The following is a 24,760-nucleotide window of genomic DNA, read 5'->3' on the forward strand; positions in this document are numbered from 1 at the left end:
AAGTAAATATTTTTGGTATTTTTGATGTATAGATTGGAAAGTAAAGATTGAAAAATAGTAGATCGGAAACTAGCAAGATGTAAATGAGATTTAATAATATGAAAAATAGAACCGGGGGGCATAGGTTTCACTAGTGGCTTCTCTCGAGATAGAATGTATTACGGTGGGTGAACAAATTACTGCCGAGCAATTGATAGAAAAGCGCATAATTATGATGACATCTAAGGCAATGATCATGAACATATGCATCACGTCTATGTCAAGTAGACCAACTCCTGCCTGCATCTACTACTATTACTCCACACATCGACCGCTATCCAGCATGCATCTAGGGTATTAAGTTCATAAAGAACAGAGTAATGCATTAAGCAAGATGACATGATGTAGAGGAATTAACTCAAGCAATATGATGAAAACCCCATCTTGTTATCCTCGATGGCAACAATAGAATGCGTGCCTTGCTTCCCCTACTTTCACTGGGAAAGGACACCGCAAGATTGAACCCAAAGCTAAGCACTTCTCTCATGGCAAGAAAGATCAATCTAGTAGGCCAAACTAAACCGATAATTCGAAGAGACTTGCAAAGATATCAATCATGCATATAAGAATTCAGAGAAGAACCAAATAATATTCATAGATAATCTTGATCATAAATCCACAATTCATCGGATCTCGGCAAACACACCACAAAAGAATATTACATTGAATAGATCTCCAAGAACATCGAGGTGAACTTTGTATTGAGAATCAAAGAGGGAGAAGAGGCCATCTAGCTAATAACTATGGACCCGAAGGTCTATGGTAAACTACTCATGCTTCATTAGAGAGGTAATGGTGTTGATGTATAGAAGCCCTCTGTGATCAAATCCCCCTCCGGCGGATCACCGAAAAAGGCCCCAAGATGGGATCTCATGGGTACAGAAGGTTGCGGCGGTGGAAAGGTGGTTTTGTGGCTTTCCCTGATGTTTTTAGGGTATAAGAGTATATATAGGCGAAAGAACTAGGTCGGTGGATCTACGAGGTGCCCACAAGGGTGGGGGCGTGCCTACCCCTTGGGCGCACCCTCCTGCCTTGTGGCCTCCTCGTTACGTCTCCAACTTCATCTCCAAGTCTTCTGGTTTGCTTTTGGTCCACGAAATATCATCCCGAAGGTTTCATTCCGTTTGGACTCCATTTGGTATTCCTTTTCTGCAAATCTCTAAAATAGGCAAAGAAATAGAAACTGACCTCGGCCTTCGGTTAATAGGTTAGTCCCAAAAATAATACAAACGATCATATTAAAGCCCATTAAACATCTAAAATAGATAATATAATTGCATGGCATAATCAAAAAATATAGATACGTTGGAGACGTATCAGGATGCCATGGAGGAGGATCAAGAAGTTACTTCTCGTCTTCAAGCCAGATTCATGCTGGAGGAACTTCAGACCTCAGCAATTCCCAATTCGGTCATCCCTCCCAATCTAGATTCTTTCTTATGAAAATATGAAAAAGAGTGTTGACTTTTCTCCCGCAGCTACGAAACATCCATGGGTGAATGGAGCTTTAACTGTCACGGGTAAACTCCGTAAGGAAATGATGGATCTTAAGCAGCAAGTTAGTAAGCTCAAGGAAGAGAATCATATCCTTAGGGGCATCATCGCCAAGAATATTGCATCACCACCTCCGAAGAAAGAGACATAAACACATGGGTATGGGCACTCCCCTTGGCAACTGCCAAGCTTGGGGGAGGTGCCCCGATATCGTATCACCATCACACTTCTATCTTTATTGTTTTTCCTAGTTTGATCCTTTTGGTTATATCTTGATCTAGTAGAATAAAGTTTTAGTATGATCTAGCTTTGAGTTTTGTTTTGATCTCTATCTATGTAATCGAGTCCGTGAGTTATATATAATAAAGAGTAGTTTTGAGTTGAGGGCTTTGCCATCTTGCTATGATCTTGAGGGAATTAAAGAAAGAATTAAAAAGAAATAGATCTTATGCAGAGTAATGATTTCACATATAATGAGTATGATGAATAAAAGTTGTTGAGAGTTGACAAACATAGTTTTGGTCATCGTTGCAATTAATAGGAAGTAATAAAGAATGAGAGGTTTTCACATATAAATATACTATCTTGGACATCTTTTGTAATTGTGAGCACTCATTAAAATATGACATGCTAAAAAGTTGATGTTGGACAAGGAAGAAAAGGTAATGGGTTATGTTTTCTTATATCCGAATAAGTTATATTGTCATGGATCATCCAACATGTTGAGCTTGCCTTTCCCTCTCATGCTAGCCAAATTCTTTGCACCAAGTAGAGATACTACTTGTGCTTCCAAACATCCCTAAACCCAGTTTTGCCATGATAGTCCACCATACCTACCTATGGATTGAGTAAGATCCTTTAAGTAAGTTGTCATCGGTGCAAGCAATAAAAATTGCTCTCTAAATATGTATGATCTATTAGTGTGAAGAAAATAGGCTTTATATGAGCTTGTGATATGAAAGAAATAAAAGCGACAGACTGCATAATAAAGGTCCCTATCACAAGTGGCAATATAAAGTCATGTTCTTTTGCATTAAGATTTTGTGCATCCAACCATAAAAGCGCATGACAACCTCTGCTTCCCTCTGCGGATGGCCTATCTTTTATTTTTACCTTCTACCCTCATACAAGAGTGATAACCCACAAGTATAGGGGATCGCAACAGTTTTCGAGGGTAGACTATTCAATCCAAATTTATTGATTCGATGCATGGGGAGCCAAAGAATATTCTCAAGTATTAGCATTTGAGTTGTCAATTCAGCCACACCTGGATAACTTAGTATCTGTAGCAAAGTATTTAGTAGCAAAGTAGTATGGAAGTAACGGTAACAGTAGGAAAAGTAATAGTAGCAGTTTTGTAGTGGTTGTAACAGTAGCAACGGTAAAGTAAATAAGCAAAGCACAATATGTGAAAAGCTCGTAGGCAATGGATCAGTGATGGATAATTTTGTCGGATGCGATTCCTCATGTAATAGTTAGAACATAGCGTGATACAGAACTAGCTCCAATTCATCAATGTAATGTAGGCATGTATTCCGAATATAGTCATACGTGCTTATGGAAAAGAACTTGCATGACATCTTTTGTCATGCCCTCCCGTGGCAGCGGGGTCCTAGTGGAAACTAAGGGATATTAAGGCCTCCTTTTAATAGAGTACCGGACCAAAGCATTAACACATAGTGAATACATGAACTCCTCAAACTACGGTCATCACCGAGAAGTATCCCGATTATTTTCACTTCGGGGTTGTCGGATCATAACACATAATAGGTGACTATAGACTTGCAAGATAGGATCAAGAACTCACATATATTCATGAAAGCATAATAGGTTCAGATGTAAAATCATGGCACTCGGGCCCTAGTGACAAGCATTAAGCATAGCAAAGTCATGGCAACATCAATCTCAGAAGATAGTCGATACTAGGGATCAAACCCCAACAAAACTAACTTGATTACACGGTAAATCTCATTCAACCCATCACCGTCCAGCAAGCCTACGATAGAATTACTCACGCACGGTGTGAGCATCATGAAATTGGTGATGGAGGATGGTTGATGATGACGACGGCGATGAATCTCCCTCTCTGGAGCCCCGAACGGACTCCAGATCAGCCCTCCTGAGAGAAATTAGGGCTTGGCGGCGGCTCCGTCTCGTAAAACATGATGAAACTTTCTCTCTGATTTTTTTCTTCGCGAAAGCAAATATATGGAGTTGGAATTGAGGTCGGTGGACGTCCAGGGGGCCCACGAGGCAGGGGGCGCGCCCTAGGGGAGGGGGCACGCCCCCCACCCTCGTGGACAGGGTGTGGGCCCCCTGACGCTAATTCTTCCGCCAGTATTTTTTATTAATTCTGAAAAGTTGCTCCGTGGATTTTTAGGTCGTTCCGAGAACTTTAATTTCTGCACAAAAATAACACCATGGCAGTTCTGCTGAAAACAGCGTCAGTCTGGGTTAGTTCCATTCAAATCATGCAAGTTAGAGTCCAAAACAAGGGCAAAAGTGTTTGGAAAAGTAGATATGACGGAGACGTGTCAACTCCCCTAAGCTTAAACCTTTGCTTGTCCTCAAGTGATGACCCACAATTATAGGGGATCTATCATAGTCCTTTCGATAAGTAAGAGTGTCGAACCCAACGAGGAGCAGAAAGAAATGACAAGCGGTTTTCAGTAAGGTATTCTCTGCAAGCACCGAAATTGTAGGTAACAGATAGTTTTGTGATAGGATAATTTGTAACGGGTAACAAGCAATGAAAGTAAATAAGGTGCAGCAAGGTGGCCCAATCCTTTTTGTAGCAAAGGGCAAGCCTAGACAAATTCTTATAATGAGAAAAGCGCTCCCGAGGACACATGGGAATTATTGTCAAGCTAGTTTTCATCACGTTCATATGATTCACGTTCGTTACTTTGATAATTTGATATGTGGGTGGACCGGTGCTTGGGTACTGCCCTTTCTTGGACAAGCATCCCACTTATGATTAACCCCTATTGCAAGCATTCGCAACTACAAAAGAAGTATTAAGGTAAACCTAACCACATCATGAAACATATGGATCCAAATCAGCCCCTTACGAAGCAACTTATAAACTAGGGTTTAAGCTTCTGTCACTCTAGCAACCCATCATCTACTTATTACTTCCCAATGCCTTCCTCTAGGCCCAAATAATGGTGAAGTGTCATGTAGTCAACGTTCACATAACACCACTAGAGGAGAGACAACATACATCTCATCAAAATATCGAACGAATACCAAATTCACATGACTACTAATAGCAAGACTTCACCATGTCATCAGGAACAAACGTAACTACTCACAAAGCATATTCATGTTCATGATCAGAGGGGTATTAATGTGCATTAAGGATCAGAACATCTGATGTTCCACCAAATAAACCAACTAGCATCAACTACAAGGAGTAATCAACACTACTAGCAACCCACACGTACCAATATGAGGTTTTGGTACAAAGATTGGATACAAGAGATGAGCTAGGGTTTGAGAGGAGATGGTGCTGGTGAAGATGTTGATGGAGATTGACCCCCTCCCGGTGAGAGGATCGTTGGTGATGACGATGGTGATGATTTCCCCCTCTTAGAGGGAAGTTTCCCCGGCAGAACAGCTCCGTCGGAGCCCTAGATTGGTTCGTCCTCATGGCGGCGGAGTTTCGTCCCGTAAGCTTGCTTATGATTTTTTCCAGGGTAAAAGACTTCATGTAGCAGAAGATGGGCACCGGAGGGCTGCTAGGTGGCCCACGAGGCAGGGGGGCGTGCCCTGTAAGGGTGGGCGCGCCCCTCACCCTCGTGGACGGTGGGTGGCCCCCCTCAGGTATTTCTTCTGTTGAATAATCATCATTAATTCCAAAAATGACTTTCGTGGAGTTTCAGGACTTTTGGAGCTGTGCATAGTAGGTCTCCAATATTTGCTCCTTTTCCAGCCCAGAATCTCAGTTGCCGGCATTCTCCCTCTTCATGTAAATCTTGTAAAATAAGAGAGAATAGCCATAAGTATTGTGACATAACGTGAAATAACAGCCCATAATGCAATAAATATCGATATAAAAGCATGATGCAAAATGGATATGTCATCAAGCAATTCAGTTGACAAACTGAAAGTGATAAAGAAAAACTTTTACAAACTCTGTTTGCTCTTGTTGTTGCAAATATGTAAAGCCACTATTCACGTTTTCAGCAAAGATTATGAACTAACCATATTCACAATAACACTTAGGTCTCATGTTTACTCATATCAATGGCATAATCAACTAGCGAGCAATAATAATAAAACTCGGATGACAACACTTTCTCAAAACAATCATAATATGATATAACAAGATGGTATCTCGATAGCCCTTTCTAAGACCGCAAAAACATAAATGCAGAGCACCTTTAAAGATCAAGGACTGACTAAACATTGTAATTCATGGTAAAAGAGATCCAGTCATAGTCCCCAATATAAACTAATAGTAATGCATGCAAATGACAGCGGTGCTCTCCAGCGGGTGCTTTTTAATAAGAGGGTGATGACTCAACATAAAAGTAAATAGATAGGCCCTTCGCAAAGGGAAGCAGGGATTTGTAGAGGTACCAGAGCTCAATTTTGAAATAGAGATGAATAACATTTTGAGCGGTATACTTTCACTGTCAACATAACAACTATGAGATCTCGATATCTTCCATGCTACACACATTATAGGCGGTTCCCAAACAGAATGGTAAAGTTTATACTCCCCCACCACCAACAAGCATCAATCCATGGCTTGCCCAAAACAACGGGTGCCTCCAACTAGCAACAATCCTGGGGGAGTTTTGTTTAATTATTTTGATTTGATTTGAGCATGGGACTGGGCATCCCAGTGACCAGCCATTTTCTCGTGAATGAGGAGCGGAGCCCACTCCTCTTGAGAATAACACACCTAGCATGGAAGATACAGACAGCCCTAGTTGATACATGAGCTGCTCGAGCATACAAAACAGAATTTCATTTGAAGGTTTGGATTTTGGCACATACAAATTTACTTGGAACGACAGGTAGATACCGCATATAGGAAGGTATGGTGGACTCATATGGAATAACTTTGGGGTTTATGGAGTTTCGATGCACAAGCAGTATTCCTGCTTAGTACATATGAAGGCTAACAAAAGACTGGGAAGTGACCAACTGAGAGAGCGACAACAGTCATGAACATGCATTAAAATTAATCAACACCGAGTGCAAGCATGAGTAGGATATAATCCACCATGAACATAAATATCATGAAGGTTATGTTGATTTTGTTTCAACTACATGCGTGAACATGTGCCAAGTCAAGCCACTCGAATCATTCAAAGGAGGATACCACCCTATCGTACCACATCACAACCATTTTAATAGATTGTTGGCATGCAAGGTAAACCATTATAAGCCCCTAGCTAATTAAACATGGCATAAGCAACTATAATCTCTAATTGTCATTGCAAACATGTTTATTCATAATAGGCTGAATCAGGAACGATGAACTAGTCATATACAAAAACAAGAGAGGTCGAGTTCATACCAGCTTCTCTAATCTCAATTAGTCCATCATATATTGTCATTATTGCCTTTCACTTGCACGACCGAACGGTGTGTATAATGATAATAGTGCACATGCTTTGGACTAGGATGGAATCTGCAAGCATTCAATTCAAGGGAGAAGACAAGGTAATATGGGCTCTTGGTTAAATCAACAACAATGCATATGAGAGCCACTAAACATTTTCATTATGGTCTTCTCCTCTCGACCCCAAAAGGAAAGAAAAGAAATAAAACTATTTACATGGGAAAGCTCCCAACAAGCAAAAGAAGAACGAGAAATATTTTTGGGTTTTCTTTTAATTACTACCACTACAGCAAGGAAAGTAAACTAACTATTTTTTTGTTTTTCTTAAGGTTGTTCAAACACACAAGAAGAAAGCTAGAAAAAGAAATTAAACTAGCATGGATAGTACAGTGGAAAAGTATGAGCACCGACAACTAGAGTGAGTGTGAACATGAATGTAATGTCGGTGAGAAATATGTACTCCCCCAAGCTTAGGCTTTTGGCCTAAGTTGGTCTATGCCCATGGATCATGGCTACTCTCTCCAGTATATTGAGGAGTGTCATCATATTGCCACTGGCTGGCGATCTCCTCCGGATCCCACTGATAAGATTATGGACGATAAGGGTCAAGTGGCGGTTCCGGCTCATGCTCTGGAGCTGATGTCTGGCCACGGAGCGCATAGACAGCCTCCGGCAAGACGAGGTAAGGGCATGTAGTTAAATCAAACAAAGAGGGTGCAGGCAAGATAATAGTCTCACCGTGTTTCTTATTAAATCTCAAATTATACAAAAGCATCTTATCATCATTTTTAACAATAAACTCATGTGCTACCATGCTCTTATAATCTAGAAAGGTAGGGGGCAGCAGCTTTTCCTCTTTCTCAAAGTGCCTAATAGGTATCCTGAAATGTTTAGCAAGGCGTGCAGCATAGATACCTCCAAAGATGGGGCCCTTTGTATGGTTCAGGCTTAATTGTTTAGCAATAATAGCGCCCATACTAACAGAGTTATCACGAAATAAAGCATGGAACAAAATAATAATATCAGGAACACTAAGGTTTCCATAGTTTCCGCGACCAATTAAGCATCGACTAGCAAATATTGCAAAGTAGCATAAAACAAGAAAATGTATGCTAGTAATTCTTGCATCGGAAACCTTCCTCGTTTCCCCTACAGTAATAGTATCAATAAATCCATCCACATCTTTACGATGTGGTTCCTCTAAGCTGCCCCCGAAAGGTATCTTGCAAACTATGCAAAATTCATATAGTGACATCTCCCTAGCCACATCATATAAATGAAACGCTACTGAAGGAGGTGATTTCTTAGGATAAAAGTAGAAATTTTGCATGAAAGTATTGGTGAGTAAGAGATACTGCTCAGCTTGGTCGTGGAGGAAGTCGGTGAGGCCCGCATTATCAGCCAAAGAATAAAAGTCATCATAAATCCCGGCTGCTCTCAAGAAATCATCACAAGGCCATTCACACGGCCGTACTTCTGCCACACGAGGAAGATTATACTTGGCCTTTTCATTCTCCTTAGCTTGTTTATCCTTAGAGCCTTGGCTAGAAGAGCCCCTCAAGAAAAATCTCTTCATCTTTTTCTGAAAATTTCTGAAATTTTTAGTAACTTAAAATAAAAGTGAATCAACCTCAACAAAACTGATAGCAACTACTCTCACAAGTGCCTAGAGCCTATATCATGCATTAAAATTACTTGGGACCATATAAATTTGACATGCAAGCTCAAGAACAGGGTCACCTAGGCAGCAAAAAATTGCAATGAATAAAGCACTAGAACAAAAAAAATAACTGGACCATTGGAGGACTCACATACCAAGGAACAACCTCCCAAAGCAGTTTTGTGAATGGAGCTTTGAGCAAGGAGATCGAAAATGGCAGCAAAACGAGCTAGAACTCGTGATTGAGCTGGATGGTGATTTTTTTGGGAGGAAGATGAAGTGTGTGGGTGCAGGAATAAGTGGAGAGGGGCCACCGTGGGCCCACGAGGCAGGGGGCGCGCCTTGTAGGGGTGGGCGCGCCCTGGACCCTCGTGGCCAGCTGCCAGCTCCCCCTGATGTGTTCTCGGTGCCAAATATTCTCAAATATTCCAGAAAAAATCATATTAAATTTGTAGGGCATTTGGAGAACTTTTATTTTCGGGTATTTTTTAATTGCATGGATAATTCAGAAAATAGACAGAAAATACTATTTTTGCTTTATTTAATCTAAATAACAGAAAGTAAAAGGAGGGTACAAAAGGTTGTGCCTTCTAATTTCATTCATCTCATGCTCATCAAAAGGAATCCACTAACAAGGTTGATCAAGTCTTGTTAACAAACTCATTTCGAATAACATGAAACCGGAGAAATTTCGAATAACACTAGGTTACCTCAATGGGGATATGAACATCCCCAATAATAAGAATATCTTATTTCTTCTTGACAGTAGGAAGAGGAAATTCAAAACCTCCAATAATGGTAGTTGGAATTTTTCCAATAGAAATGATGCTATGTACTTGAGGTTGTTTCCTCGGAAAGTGTACCGTATGCTCATTACCATTAACATGAAAAGTGACATTGCCTTTGTTCTAATCAATAACAGCCCCTACAATATTTAAAAAGGGTCTACCAAGGATAATCTACATACTATCTTCCTCGGGAATATTAAGAATAACAAAGTCCGTTAAAATGGTAACGTTTGCAACCACAACAGGCACATCCTCACAAATACCTATAGGTATAGCAGTTGATTTATCGGCCATTTGCAAAGATATTTCAGTAGGTGTCAACTTATTCAATTCAAGCCTATGATATAAAGGGAGAGGCATAACACTAACGTCGGCTCCAAGATCACATAAAGCAGTTTTAACATAGTTTCTTTTAATGGAGCATGGTATAGTTGGTACTCCTGGATGTCCAAGTTTCTTTGGTATTCCACCCTTAAAAGTATAATTAGCAAGCATGGTGGAAATTTCAACTTCCGGTGTCTTTCTTTTATTTGTAATAATATCTTTCATATATTTAGCATAAGGATTCACTTTAAGCATATCAGTTAAGCGCATACGTAAGAAGATAGGCCTAATCATTTCAGCAAAGCGCTCAAAATCCTCATCATCCTTTTTCTTGGATGGCTTAGGAGGAAAAGGCATGGGTTTCTGAACCCATGGTTCTCTTTCTCTACTATGTTTCCTAGCAACAAAGTCTCTCTTATCATAATGTTGATTCTTTGATTGTGGGTTATCAAGATCAACAGCAGGTTCAATCTCTACATCATTATTATTGCTAGGTTGAGCATCAACATGAACATTATCATTAACATTATCACTAGGTTCATGTTCATCACCAGATTGTGTTTCAACATCAGAAATAGAAATATCATTGGGATTCTCAGGTGTGTCCACAATAGGTTCACTAGAAGCATGCAAAGTCCTATCATTTTTCGTTTTCTTTTTTTAGAAGGACTAGGTGCATCTACATTATTTCTCTGAGAATCTTGCTCAATTCTTTTAGGGTGGCCTTCAGGATACAAAGGTTCCTGAGTCATTTTACCAATTCTACTAGCCACTCTAATAGCAAAATCATGTTTATTATTTAATTCATCGAGCAAATCACTTTGAGCTTTAAGTACTTGTTCTGCTTGAGTGGTAACCATAGAAGCATATTTACTAATGAGTTTAAGTTCACCTTTAACTCTAGCCATATAATCACTCAAGCGTCCAATCATGTAAGAATTACTCTTTAATTCTCTACCAACAAAATCATTGAAATTTTCTTGTCTAGCCATAAAGTCATCAAATTCATACAAGCATAGGCTAGCAAACTTAGTAGACGGGATTTCAACTTTATCATATCTATAGAGAGAATTTACCTTTACTACCTGTGTCGGGTTATCAAGACCATGTGTTTCTTTAATAGGTGGTAAATTAAGACCATGTATTTCTTCAACAGGAGGTAAATTCTTAACATCTTCAGCTTTAATACCTTTTTCTTTCATAGATTTCTTTGCCTCTTGCTTATCTTCAGGACTGAGAAATAGAACACCGCTCTTCTTCGGAGTTGGTTTAGGAGTTGGCTCAGGAAGAGTCCAATTATTTTCATTAGTCAACATATTATTCAATAGCAATTCAGCTTGATCGACTGTTCTTTCCCTGAAAACACAACCAGCACAACTATTCAAGTGGTCCTTGGAAGCATCAGTTAGTCCATTATAAAAGATATCAAGTATTTCATTTTTCTTAAGAGGATGATCAGGCAAAGCATTAAGTAACAGGAGAAGCCTCCCCCAAGCTTGTGGGAAACTCTCTTCTTCAGTTTGCACAAAATTATATATTTCCCTCAGGGTAACTTGTTTCTTATGAGTAGTGAAATATTTAGCATAGAAGTAATAAATCATATCCCGTGGACTACGCACACAACCAGGATCAAGAGAATTAAACCAAGTTTTAGCATCACCCTTTAATGAGAATGGAAATATCTTAAGGATATAGTAGTAGCGAGATTTCTCATCATTAGTGAACAGGGTGGCTATATCATTTAATTTAGTAAGATGTGCCACAACAGTTTCAGACTCATAGCCATAAAAAGGATCAGATTCAACCAAAGTAATTATCTCAGGATCAACAGAGAATTTATAATCCTTATCAGTAACAAATATAGGTGAAGTAGAAAAAGCAGGGTCATATTTCATTCTAGCATTTAGAGTTTTCTGTTTCAGTTTAGCTAACAACTTCTTAAGATCGGATCTATCATTGCAAGCAAGAAAATCTCTAGCGGTTTCTTCATCCATAACATAACCCTCAGGAACAACAGGCAATTCATACTTAGGGGGAGAACCTTCATCATCACTATCTTCAATAATTTCATTTTCAATAATTTCATTCTCTCTAACCGTAGCAAGTTGTTCATCAAGAAATTCACCTATTGGCACAGTAGAATCATGCATAGAAGTAATTTCATCATAAGTATCATGCATAGTAGAAGTGGCATCATCAATAACATGCGACATATCAGAATTAATAGTAGAAGCAGGTTTAGGTGTCGCAAGCTTACTCATAATAGAAGGAGAATCTAGTGCAGAGCTAGATGGCAGTTCCTTACCTCCCCTCATTGTTGAGGGATAAATCTTAGTTCTTTCGTCTTTCAAGTTCCTCATAGTGACCACCAGATATAAATCCCAAGTGACTCAAAGAATAGAGCTATGCTCCCCGGCAACGGCGCCAGAAAATAGTCTTGATAACCCACAAGTATAGGGGATCGCAACAGTTTTCGAGGGTAGAGTATTCAACCCAAATTTATTAATTCGACACAAGGGGAGCCAAAGAATATTCTCAAGTATTAGCAGTTGAGTTGTCAATTCAACCACACCTGGATAACTTAGTATCTGCAGCAAAGTATTTAGTAGCAAAGTAGTATGGAAGTAACGGTAACAGTAGCAAAAGTAACAGTAGCAGTTTTGTAGTAGTTGTAACAGTAGCAACGGTAAAGTAAATAAGCAAAGCACGATATGGGAAAAGCTCGTAGGCAATGGATCAGTGATGGATAATTTTGTCGGATGTGATTCCTCATGTAATAGTTATAACATAGGGTGACACAGAACTAGCTCCAATTCATCAATGTAATGTAGGCATGTATTCTGAATATAGTCATACATGCTTATGGAAAAGAACTTGCATGACATCTTTTGTCCTACCCTCCCATGGCAGCGGGGTCCTAGTGGAAACTAAGGGATATTAAGGCCTCCTTTTAATAGAGTACCGGACCAAAGCATTAACACATAGTGAATACATGAACTCCTCAAACTACGGTCATCACCGAGAAGTATCCTGATTATTGTCACTTCGGGGTTGTCGGATCATAACACATAATAGGTGACTATAGACTTGCAAGATAGGATCAAGAACTCACATATATTCATGAAAACATAATAGGTTCAAATCTGAAATCATGGCACTCGGGCCCTAGTGACAAGCATTAAGCATAGCAAAGTCATAGCAACATCAATCTCAGAACATAGTGGATAAAACCCCAACAAAACTAACTTGATTACATGGTAAATCTCATCCAACCCATCACCGTCCAGCAAGCCTACGATGGAATTACTCACGCACGGCGGTGAGCATCATGAAATTGGTGATGGAGGATGGTTGATGATGACGACAGCGACGAATCCCCCTCTCTGGAGCCCCGAACGGACTCCAGATTAGCCCTCCTGAGAGAGATTAGGGCTTGGCGGCGGCTCCGTATCGTAAAACGCGATGAAACTTTCTCTCTGATTTTTTTCTCCGCGAAAGCAAATATACGGAGTTGGAGTTGAGGTCGGTGGACGTCCAGGGGGCCCACGAGGCAGGGGGCGTGCCCTAGGGGAGGGAGCGCGCCCCCCACCCTCGTGGACAGGGTGTGGGCCCCTTGATGCTAATTCTTTCGCCAGTATTTTTTATTAATTCTGAAAAGTTGCTCCGTGGATTTTCAGGTCATTAGAGAACTTTTATTTCTGCACAAAAATAACACCATGGCAGTTCTGCTGAAAACAGCGTCAGTCCGGGTTAGTTCCATTCAAATCATGCAAGTTAGAGTCCAAAACAAGGGCAAAAGTGTTTGGAAAAGTAGATACGATGGAGACGTATCAAAGAGTCATGGTGATCTTCACCTTTCCTTTTTACACTTTATCCTTCGGCAAGCACTGTGTGTTGGAGAGATCTGGATATATATATCCACCCGGATGTAGGTTTTCATAAAGTATTATTGTTGACATTACCCTTGAGGTAAAAGGTTGGGAGGCGAAACTATAAGCCCCTATCTTTCTCCGTGTTCGACTGAAACTTTGTACCCATAAGTATCGCGTGAGTGTTAGCAATTGTGAAAAACTAAATGATAGTTGAGTATGTGGACTTGCTGAAAAGCTCTTATATTGACTCTTTTCGATGTTATGATAAATTTCAATTGCTTCAATGACTGAGATCGTAATTTGTTAGTTTTCAAGGAAGTTTCTGATTCATACTTTACCATGTGAATAGATTGTTACTTTAGCATAATAAATCATATGACAATATATGTTGTTGTTCTAAAGATGATCATGATGCCCTCATGTCCGTATTTTATTTTATCGACACCTCTATCTCTAAACACGTGGACATATTTTTTGATATCGGCTTTCGCTTGAGGACAAGCGAGGTTTAAGCTTGGGGGAGTTGATACGTCCATTTTGCATCATGCTTTTATATCAATATTTATTGCATTATGGGCTATTATTACACGTTATATCACAATACTTATGTATTTTCTCTCTTATTTTATAAGGTTTACATGAAGAGGGAGAATGCCGACAGCTGGAATTCTGGACTGGAAAAGGAGCAAATATTAGAAACCTATTCTGCACAACTCCAAAAATCCTGAAACTTCACGGAGATCGGTTTTGGAATATATATAAAATATTGGACGAAAAAAGCACCAGAGGGGGGCACGCCCTACCCCCCTGGGCACGCCCCCTACCTCATGGGCTCCCTGGCAGGCCTCCAACTCCCATCTTATGCTATATGGTGTCTTTTGCCTTGGAAAAAAATCAGAGAGAAACTTTCGGGACGAGGCACTGCCGTCTTGAGGCGGAACCTGGGCAGGACCAATCTAGAGCTCCGGCTGAGCTGTTCTACTGGGGAAACATCCCTCCGGGAGGGGGAAATCATCGACATCATCATCACCAACGATCCTCTCATTGAGAGGGGGTCAATCTCCATCAACATCTTCACCAGCACCATCTCCTCTCAAACCCTAGTTCATCTCTTGTATCCGATCTCTGTCTCAAAACCTCATATTGATACATGTGGGTTGATAGTAGTGTTGATTACTCCTTGTAGTTGATGCTAGTTGGTTTATTCGGTGGAAGATTATATGTTCAGATCCTTAATGTTATTAGTACCCCTCTGATTATGAACATGAATATGCTTTGTGAGTAGTTATGTTTGTTCCTGGGGACATGGGAGAAGTCTTGTTATTAGTAATCATGTGAATTTGGTATTCGTTCGATATTTTGATGGGATGTATGTTGTATCACCTCTAGTGGTGTTATGTGAATGTCGACTACATGGCACTTTACCATAATTTGGGCCTAGGGGAAGGCATTGGGAAGTAATAAATAGATGATGGGTTGCTAGAGTGGCAGAAGGTTAAACCCTAGTTTATACGTTGCTTTGTAAGAGGCTGATTTGGATCCATATGTTTCATGGTATGGTTAGGTTTACCTTTTCATAGCTGCAGATGCTTGCGAGAGGGGTTAATCATAAATGGGAGGCTTGTACAAGTAAGGACAGCACCCAAACACCGGTCCACCCACATATCAAATTATCAAAGTAACGAATGTGAATCATATGAGCATGATGAAAACTAGCTTGATGATAATTCTCATGTGTCCTTGGGAGCACTTTGTTTTATATAAGAGTTCGTCCAGACTTGTCCTTTGCTAAAAAAGGGTTGGGCCACCTTGTTGCACCTTGTTTACTTTTGTTACTTGTCACCCGTTTCGAATTACCTTATCATAAAATTATCTGTTACCGATAATTTCAGTACTTACAAAGAATACCTTACTGAAAACCGCTTATCATTTTCTTCTACTCCTTGTTGGGTTCGACACTCTTACTTATCAAAAGAATACGATAGATCTCCTATACTTGTGGGTCATCATATCTCTCATTGTTTTTCTCACACCTTGTGTGGTGCTCCTCTCATTTCTCATGTATGCCTCTGTTATTTCTCTCCTACCTATCAATGAACGATACGCAAGCTTTGCGTATTTACGAAAAGGAAGATGAAGAGATTAAAAGGACAAAAAATAAAAGTAATCCGCTCACAAAACTATGAAAAGCAACAAAAAGGTAAAAATAACTGAAGGTGGGAAATAAAAAAATGAAAGTAAAACAAACAAATAATATTGAAATTGCCAACCAATCTGTGGTTGGATGGTTATGAGGAGAGTTATATCCCCAGCCCACCATGGTACAAGTCCTAGCTTTGACATCGGCGATCGCATTTTTCTGAATTTATTTTATTCCATCCAGCGATGTGCGTCCAATGGGAGGAGACTTTCTCATCGACTATGAAGGCACCTGTGACGACGAACTTGTGTTGACTTCCTCAATTTCAAGATGATATGCCGGCTCAGTCTTTCAGAGATGCTCGTAGTTGTAGGGTGTGCACCTATATATTCATAGGGGTAAGTATATGTGGGTATGTATGAGCGCAAAAAAAAAGTAAACACCCGGGAAATGAAAATAAAAAATGTAAATAATAAATATGAAAAAAACTGGTGTAATCTAGACAAATCACAAGAGTCGTACCAAAAAGGCTGAATAAGAAAAGCATGAAGCGAAGAACCCTAGGACCACACATCCTTTCGGACTATATAACAGTTGTGCACGGCATCATGACCTCGCATGAGCCCTCTACAAATCGGAAAACGTTAATCAATTCTTCATAGGAAAATATATTTTAATGTGGAAATAACAAAAATTACATACACTTAGAGAATATATGCACAAATCAAATCATACATTCGAAATATGCCTGTCCAAAATTTTCAAGATGTTCCCGGAATTAAAAAAATGATCATGATTTGAAAATGTTTTACAATTTTATAAATGATCACAGAGTTAACAAAATGTTTAACTTAAAATTGCTCAAACAATTTAAAATGTACTCCCTCCCTAAAGAAATATAAGTGTGATTAGATCATCAAAGTAGTGATCTAAATGCTCTTATATTTCTTTACAGAGGGAGTACATCAACTGGAAAAATATCTAAATATTAATATAAACATTTCATAATTTTAAAAAACCTTTGATTTATAAAAATGTTATGAATAGAAAATAAATAATTAATTTAAAATTGGTGCCAATTTAAGAAAATGTTCACAAATTATTGCAAAAGTAGTAACAAATTTTTCAACATGCCTAAGAATTATAAAAATATTCACCAATTTTCTAAAAAATGTTAAGGATTAAATTACAATAATTGAGTTTAAAACAAAGAAAAATAAAACCACGTGAAATGAGAAAACCTGGTAAAAAGAAAAGGAAAAAGATATAATGACAAATAATTAAAATCAGAAAAAGAATGAGACCTAGAATTAAAAAGGAAAACCGAGGCACAATTATGGGCTTTCCCACAAGCGCCCGGTTGGTACAGGAGTGGTCGCTACGCCCACCCCCATGTAACCAACGCGTGGAGCCACTAGTAACGAGCATTCCTTCAGTAGCCTCGCAACAATCAGCGCCATTTGGTGCGCTCTTAGCTGTTTGCCACGTGCGGCGTTTCCTTTGAATTTTTTTTATTTTTCCGCACGCGTTTTCGGCTTTTTAAACGGGTTTTTCGACGTTTTGGTTTTCCATCGGTCTTCCTTAGCTTTTCGATCAAAAAAATTTGAATTTTTGTGCGTGCAAAAAACACGTTTTCTTTTTCTTTCTTTCGCGAGAGTCACGGTTTTGCTTCCGCGAGAGGCACGGTTTTACTTTCGCGAGAGTCACAGCCGTTCCTCTCAGAAACAGAAAAAAACATGTTTTCTGTTGTTTTTTTCCTTTCGCGAGAGTCACGGTTTTGCTTCTGCGAGAGGCACGGTTGTGCTTTAGCGAGAGTCACGGCCGTGCATCTCGAAAAAGAAAAAAAATATGTTTTCTATTTTTTTCCTTTCACGAGAGTCACGGTTTTGTTTTCACAAGAGGCACGTTGTGCTTTCGGGAGAGTCACAGCCATGCCTCTCGGAAACGGGAAAAATGCGTTTTCTATTTTTTTTTTCGTGAGAATCACGGTTTTGCTTTCGGGATGCACGACTGTGCTTTCGCGAGAGTCACGGTCGTGCCTCCTCGGAAACGAAAAAAACATATTTCTTTTTTGTTTCCTTCCGCGAGAGGCACGGTTGTGCTTTTGCGAGAGTCACGGTCGTGCCTCCTCGGAAATGGGAAAAAAGACGCGTTTTCTCTTTCTTTCTTTTTTCTGCGAGAGTCACGGTTTTGCTTCCGGGAGAGGCACGGTTGTGATTTCGTGAGAGGCACGGGCGCGCCTTTTTCGGAAAGGGAAAAAACATGTGCTTCCTGTTCGGTTTTTTCGGCTGGTTTTCTCGTGAAAGAAAAATTCGTCAAAACCTATCAACATGGGATCTAGTTTGGAAGACCTCGATGCGAGAAATCCAACGATGAAAGAAATTCAAGATTTGGACGCACGGTTTAAGAGATAAAACGTTTTAAATAAACGGATGTACGAAAAAGGGAAAACTCTTAGGTTGTGGCAACCCGGGGAGGTTGAAGTGATCTTTGCAACGAGTACTCCTCAACTAGTGATTTCAGAGATTTAGTATCATGATAGCAACTAATCAAGGGGTATCCCCTTGCAGGGGCCCGCTAAGGTCACTTCCCTGGGCTGAGAGAGTGTTGCTTGGGGCGCTTTCAGACATCGTCACGTGTCGCATGCTAGTGCTTTCTTCGGATTTTATTTTTTTAATTTTTTGTACAATTTTGGGTTTTAGATTGGTTTTTTCAGGGTTTTGGTTTTCACCCAGTTTTTCCTATGTTTTAGTAGAGAGAGAGAAAAATACAAAAAAACCTTTTTTTTACTTTCGCGGGAGGTACATATTTGCTTCTGTGAGAGCTATAACTGTGCCTCTCGAAAAAGAAAAATATGTGTTTAGGCACAGATTTGCTCCTATGACAAGTACGATTGTGCGGCTTGTAGAAGAAAAAACGTTTTTTCTTCTGTGAGAGGCACAAATTACATTCCGCGACAGGTACAACTGTGCCACTTAGAAAAGGAAAAAATACATTTTTTCTGTTCCTATGGGGGACGCTTATTTGCTTCTTGTGGAGGCGCATATTAGCTTCCACAAGAGGCATAGTCGTGCCTTTCGAAAAGAAAAGAAAAGGTGAGATTTTTTTTATGTTTTTGGCTTGTTTGTTTTTTTCTTTCTGGGTGTTCATGAAAAAGGTTCATTGAAGTCTATTAACATCGAATCTAGTTTTGAATATCTCAATGCGGGAGATCCAACGGTGAAAACGATTTGGGATTTGGACGCACGGTTTAAGAGATAAAACGTTTTTAATAAACGAATGTACCAAAAAAATTCTAAGGTTGCGACAAGTGGCGCATATACAATACGTCATTTGTCAATGTTTGAGAAGGTGGGAGTGACCGGGAATGTATCTGGTGCACCGGGGCAATTTGTGCTACCGGTGCACCGGTCGCCCGTTGCACATTCAAAAATGTTCGAAAAAATCCGGAAAAAATCTAGTGCATTGACACAACATCAATGTACGTTGTCACAAAAATTTTAATAAATATTTGAAACATTGTTCGAGATACAAAAATAACAAATTTGACACTGAATAGTACATAACACAAGTTGGGCTTCATTTTTGGCCCATTAGCACATTGAGGTTAAATTTGTCATTTTTGTATCTTGAGCATTGTTTTGAATTTTGATTTAAATTTTTGTGACAACATACATTGATGTTGTGTCGATACAATAAATTTTTTGCGGATTTTTCTGAATATTTTTGAATGTGCAACAGGGTCCGGTGCACCGGTAGCACCAATTACCTTGGTGCACCAGATACGTTCCCGGGAGTGACCTTTGCAAGGAGTACCTCTTAATTAGTAATCTCAATTATAGTAGACAAACCACCTGTATGACGCCAGTGCCATTTTGATTATGTTTGTTGTACTCCGTTGGTACGGGAGCCACACGACGTACTCCCTCCGTCCCAAAATTCTTGTCTTAGATTTGTCTAAATACGGATGTATCAAGTCATGTTTTAGTATTAGATACATCCATATCTAAACTAATCTAAGATAAGAATTTTGGGACGGAGGGAGTATGTAGTATGAATGTTACGAGAAAAAAAATTATCTAACATATTTTCATACAAAATGACAATTATTTGAAAAGGAACATAATTATATTGAGGTGAATAACAAAATGTACGTGTACTTTGCAAAATATTCATCGTATATTTAGAAAATGTTCATTGCATATGTGAAAGATGTTCATCACATATTTGGAAATATATTCATCTTGTATTTAAACATTATTCATCACTTATTTGAAATTTTTTACTGATTATTAAAAAATAATATTCATTTTGTGTTTAAAAATGTTTGTCGCATATTTTAAAAATGTTCATCGCGTGGTTGAACTTGTTCATAACATCCAAAAGTCCTATCGTGTAGTTTAATAATGTTCATCACATACTTGAAAAATGTTCATGTATTTATAAATTATTAATTGCATATTTAAAAAACACTGCTTTGAAAACTGTTCATCATGTAACCAATATAGTATTCATGTATTTGAAAATAATTGTCACGTATTTTCTTGAAATATTTACATGTTAAAAGTTTATGTATTTCTAAAATAAAATATTGAACATATTGTTGTCACACGTGTAAAAGTTCCTATTGTGGAAAAAAATTCAAACTCGAATAGAAAAAATAAAAAATATTAAACGATAAGATTTATTTTAAAGTAAAATTAGTTCAAAAAATATTTAAAGTGGAAAACACAAATGAAAAGTGAAAAGGGAAAAAATCAAGAAATGAAAAAAGAACGGAAAGCATAATAAATAGAAAAACATAGGAAAATAAAAGAAACAAAAAACACTAAAAACCAAAACAAAGCAAAACCCAGAAGAAAGAGAAACCCACTCAAAGAAAACCAGAAAATTAACAAGAAATGGTTGAAATGTGGAACCGTGCAAGTGACATAGAAGACAAACTTAAAAATAACTTAGGCTAAGAGCAACTTCTGTAAAACCTTCCCGTAAAAATGATTTTATAGGATAACTGTATAATTTATGGGAAGTTGTTAGACAACTACTCTTCTCGGTTCCTGTAAAACTTCTTCCCCTAGAATCTTGCCTTTTCTATTTCTCTCTAAATGTCTCCGGGGGCCGTAAGTCAGTGACATGATGCTAGGAGGTGTGGCGATAGCAGTTAGAGCAACCAGGGCGATGAGCAACGCGACATGGGGGTTGTGGTGGCGGCAGGCGTGATGAGGCTCGGAAGCCGAGGTGGGTGGCATGCCGGCGTGGTGCCGGTGCGGTGGCCTAGGACCCGCGTCATGAACTGTTGGCTGATTTTTTACCCGCCAAATTATATGGGAAGAGCTATCTTCCCGTATAGTTCGGAAAGGGGGAGGGGGGCGTACGGGATCCGGTAAAAAAATTGAGTTTACTGGAGTTGTTGGAGAGCTTTCTTTTGCGTCAACTTTCTATAAACGATAATTATTTGAGGTTTACCGGAGCTGTTGGAACTTGGAAGAAGGGAAACGTAAATGAGCGTGGATTCACAGCTCGGGCTGTCTTTAATTTTCTGGGCTGTTGGCAGTGCGGGCGCAGTTCATTTACAGTCTGGGCCGTAGAGTCGATAGGCCCATTGGGCGCTGTGGTCTACGTAGGTTTTCTCTTCGATCTTTCCTTCCCGCACGCAGCTTTCGATTCCCTCCACCCGCCGCCGCCGGAGACGCCACGCCCTCCGCCGCCGTCGACCTGCCGGAGGCACGCAGAAAACAGAGGGGAAGAGATGTGGTACCTTTGCGTCTTCTACCACAGGCTCCTCGACTACCGGCGGCCGGAAGTGCAGTCGCTCGCCGAGCTCTTCGGCGGCCCCGGCGCCGGGGCCGCTGTAGAGTGGCGTATGCCCGAGAATCACCACGAAGACTCCCCCTTCCACCTCGTTCGCCTCCCCGGCGGCGAGCGCGTTGCCGCGCAGACCGCCAACCGCAGTAAGCGAGCAGCCCTCGTCATCGTTTATTGATTTCTGGCACCATGCCTGCAACCTGCATGATATGCGTCGCTGCCGAGCTTCTCGCGTTTATCCCGGACATCGCATGTGCCAGGCCTGCTCGTGAAGGGGATCTATGAGCTGTGGGGGCAGGGTGCCACCTACGACGAACTGGAGGAGGCGATACGGGCGTACCCCGACGAAAGGAAGCTGCCGTACCTGACGCCGGAAAGCTCGTTCAAGATTGTCGTCGACAGCTTCGGCAAGGCGGTCAGCTTCGAAGAACAGAATGCGATTATAAAGAGGTTCACTTACATTCCATTCGAGGTTACTGCCACAATTTTTCTACCTTGTGCTATTAATTTCAAGGCATTTGTGAATGCCAATTGTTCTTTCCTTTATGATCGGTGATGTTCCTCTTGTTTAGGGCCGTGTTAATTTGAAGAAGCCCGATCACAAGTTCTTTGTCTTGGAGACCGATGATTATGGGCCACAAAATGGCCTGCCACCAGTTGCTCAGAAGACGGTATTCTTTGGCCGGCTGGTTGGAGCAGCAGATAGGCATGTAGTGCCGACATATGAGTTGAAGAGCAGGAAGTACATTGGTCCGACTGCGATGGACTGTGAAATGGCGTTTCTCATGGCCAACCAAGGGCTCGCACGGCCTGGGAAACTTGTGTATGACCCTTTTGTTGGCACCGGGAGCATTTTAGTGGCTGCTGCACATTTTGGAGCCATGACTATGGTTTGTGCTTATCGCAGAAATAAATACACCGCTCTCCTTTTTGTCAGGCAATGTCATGCTTATTAAGTTCTTTCAGGGTGCAGATATTGATATAAGAGTTGTGCGGGATGGACGTGGCCCTCATTGCAATATTTGGAGCAACTTTGAGCAGGTAATCATAGTTCAGAGAAGCTTCTTGCATGCCTGCCATGAGACTGTTCTGAATCATCATTATTAGTATCTTGAAGTAGTGATGACATCTTCTTGCATGTTTCATATAATGTGCTGACCATATTATCTTATTTAGTACAAGTTGCCAGAGCCTTTGTGTGTGCTACGAGCTGATAACAACCTACCACCTTGGCGTCCAGGATTGAAGGAGGTACTATGCTGCATTTTCTATTGTTTATGCAATGTTTCAGTGCATCACTATCGCAGCTTTGGAATTGTTCATTGCTGACTGATTGGAAGTGAGGAAAAGTATCAGCAACTACGTCCCTTGTGCACAAATTAATGCCACCGAATGTTGTAGTTGTGCTTGAAGTCTTCCATGGATGCACATGACATGATACTCACAGTCACATAGTTGAATGCTTATATGACCTTCATGTGGTTTGTCTAGCCATCTTTGAAACAAATTCACCATGAAATGTTTGTTTTTTAGTCCCATGAGAAAACAATTGATGGTTATTATTTGCTTAATACTCCTTGAAAGCTGTACTTGGAGCATATATATATACCAACCTTTAGACTATTGTGTGATAGAACAACTGCACTATGTTAACATTGCATTGTGGGCCAGTCAAGAAAAAACATTGCATTATGGTCCTACTACAACTGAACATTCCATCTTTCCTTGGATGCTATTATTAGGAGGTTATCTATTATCTTGGTCACAAGAAATGATAAACTACTGCTGCTTTTGTCACCAGATATTTGATGCAATCATCTGCGACCCCCCATATGGTGTCCGAGCTGGTGGGCGAAAGTCGGGCGGTCGGAAGCTCCTAAAAGGCATCATCCCTCCGTACATAGTTCCGGACGACAAGAGAGAGAACCATATTCCATCAACCGCTCCATACAGTCTCGCAGAATGTGTTCACGACCTCCTCCTCCTTGCTGCGAGAATGCTGGTGATTGGTGGCAGGCTGGTCTTCTTCTACCCGGTCTTGCGGGATGATGATGTTGCCGACGTAGCAAAATTCCCGGAGCACCCCTGCTTCAAGCTGGTCTCCTCCTGCGAGCAGATCCTAAGCCTGCGGTACAGCCGGGTTCTGCTGACGATGGTGAAGGTCGAGCCCTACACAGACGAGGTCGAGAGGATCGGCGAGGAGCGGCACCAGGAGTTCAGGGAGAACCACCAGAAATGGATGGAGGAGGGCAACCTGCACTCCGCCGTGTTCAGCCCGGCGGAGCATGATGGGAGGCCCAAATTTGATAAAGATTCCAAGCCGAAGTACAGGGGAAAGTACGTGTAGTGATGAAAACACTCTGGGATGACAATTTTTCTATCCTTCAGTAAGGGCTCTTGTGTGGTTTGTGCTAGGTTTACTGTTTACAAGCTAGTGCTAGTCAGTGATAGGAGCTGTATGATGCACACTAACTTATACTCCCTTCGTCCGAAAATACTTGTCATCAAAATGGACAAAAAAGAGATGTATCTAGAACTAAAATACATCTAGATACATTCCATTTTATTCATTTTGATGACAAATATTTCCGGACAGAGGGAGTATCATGCCACGCTAGCTCAGTTTGATGAGGAGCTGTAGTTTTTCTTTTCACTTCTTTTTCCTACTTTGCGTTTCCGGCTACTGCTTAGTTTCCCATTCTTTCTGGTGTAAGGGCAACTCTAATCCATCCCCAAAAAACCTTTACTCCAGGAAAACCGTTTTGTCGAGTTAGCACACTCTAACCGATCCCCAATACCCCTTTTATATATCCCAAAAATTGTTGGTGTGACCCAAAGAAAACGCCCCCTCCTGCCTGAAATATTGGTTCAACTAGTTAATTGCTCATGCGTTGCAACAAAGGCATACTTATTCTGATGGTTCAATATCGGGTCTTATTCTGGTGGTTCAAGATCAATCGGGTCACATCCATTGTAATGTCTCTCACAATCAAATTGCATTATATATATATATATATATATATATATATATATATATATATATATATATATATATATATA

General features: G+C 40.3%; 1 protein-coding gene across 1 annotated transcript; it reads left to right on the forward strand.

The window, feature by feature from the left end:
* The first annotated feature begins 21,517 nt into the window (after positions 1 to 21,517).
* Positions 21,518 to 24,457, forward strand: LOC123069054 (tRNA (guanine(10)-N2)-methyltransferase homolog). The gene is made up of 6 exons (XM_044491796.1): positions 21,518 to 21,846; positions 21,961 to 22,172; positions 22,273 to 22,590; positions 22,667 to 22,741; positions 22,877 to 22,951; positions 23,502 to 24,457. The coding sequence occupies exons 1-6, from the start codon at positions 21,645 to 21,647 to the stop codon at positions 24,045 to 24,047; spliced, it is 1,428 nt and encodes a 475-aa protein (XP_044347731.1). The 5' UTR covers positions 21,518 to 21,644; the 3' UTR covers positions 24,048 to 24,457.
* The last annotated feature ends 303 nt before the right edge of the window (positions 24,458 to 24,760 follow it).

Source organism: Triticum aestivum, chromosome 3B, assembly GCF_018294505.1.
Source record: "Triticum aestivum cultivar Chinese Spring chromosome 3B, IWGSC CS RefSeq v2.1, whole genome shotgun sequence".
NCBI lineage: Eukaryota > Viridiplantae > Streptophyta > Magnoliopsida > Poales > Poaceae > Triticum > Triticum aestivum.

Bases quoted from the DNA above. Each gene is read 5' to 3' on its own strand.
- LOC123069054 (XM_044491796.1), top strand. From the start codon at position 21,645: ATGTGGTACCTTTGCGTCTTCTACCACAGGCTCCTCGACTACCGGCGG. The intron at 21,847-21,960 runs GTAAGCGAGCAG...CGCATGTGCCAG, and splicing joins CGCGCAGACCGCCAACCGCA to GCCTGCTCGTGAAGGGGATC. The intron at 22,591-22,666 runs GTTTGTGCTTAT...AAGTTCTTTCAG, and splicing joins ATTTTGGAGCCATGACTATG to GGTGCAGATATTGATATAAG.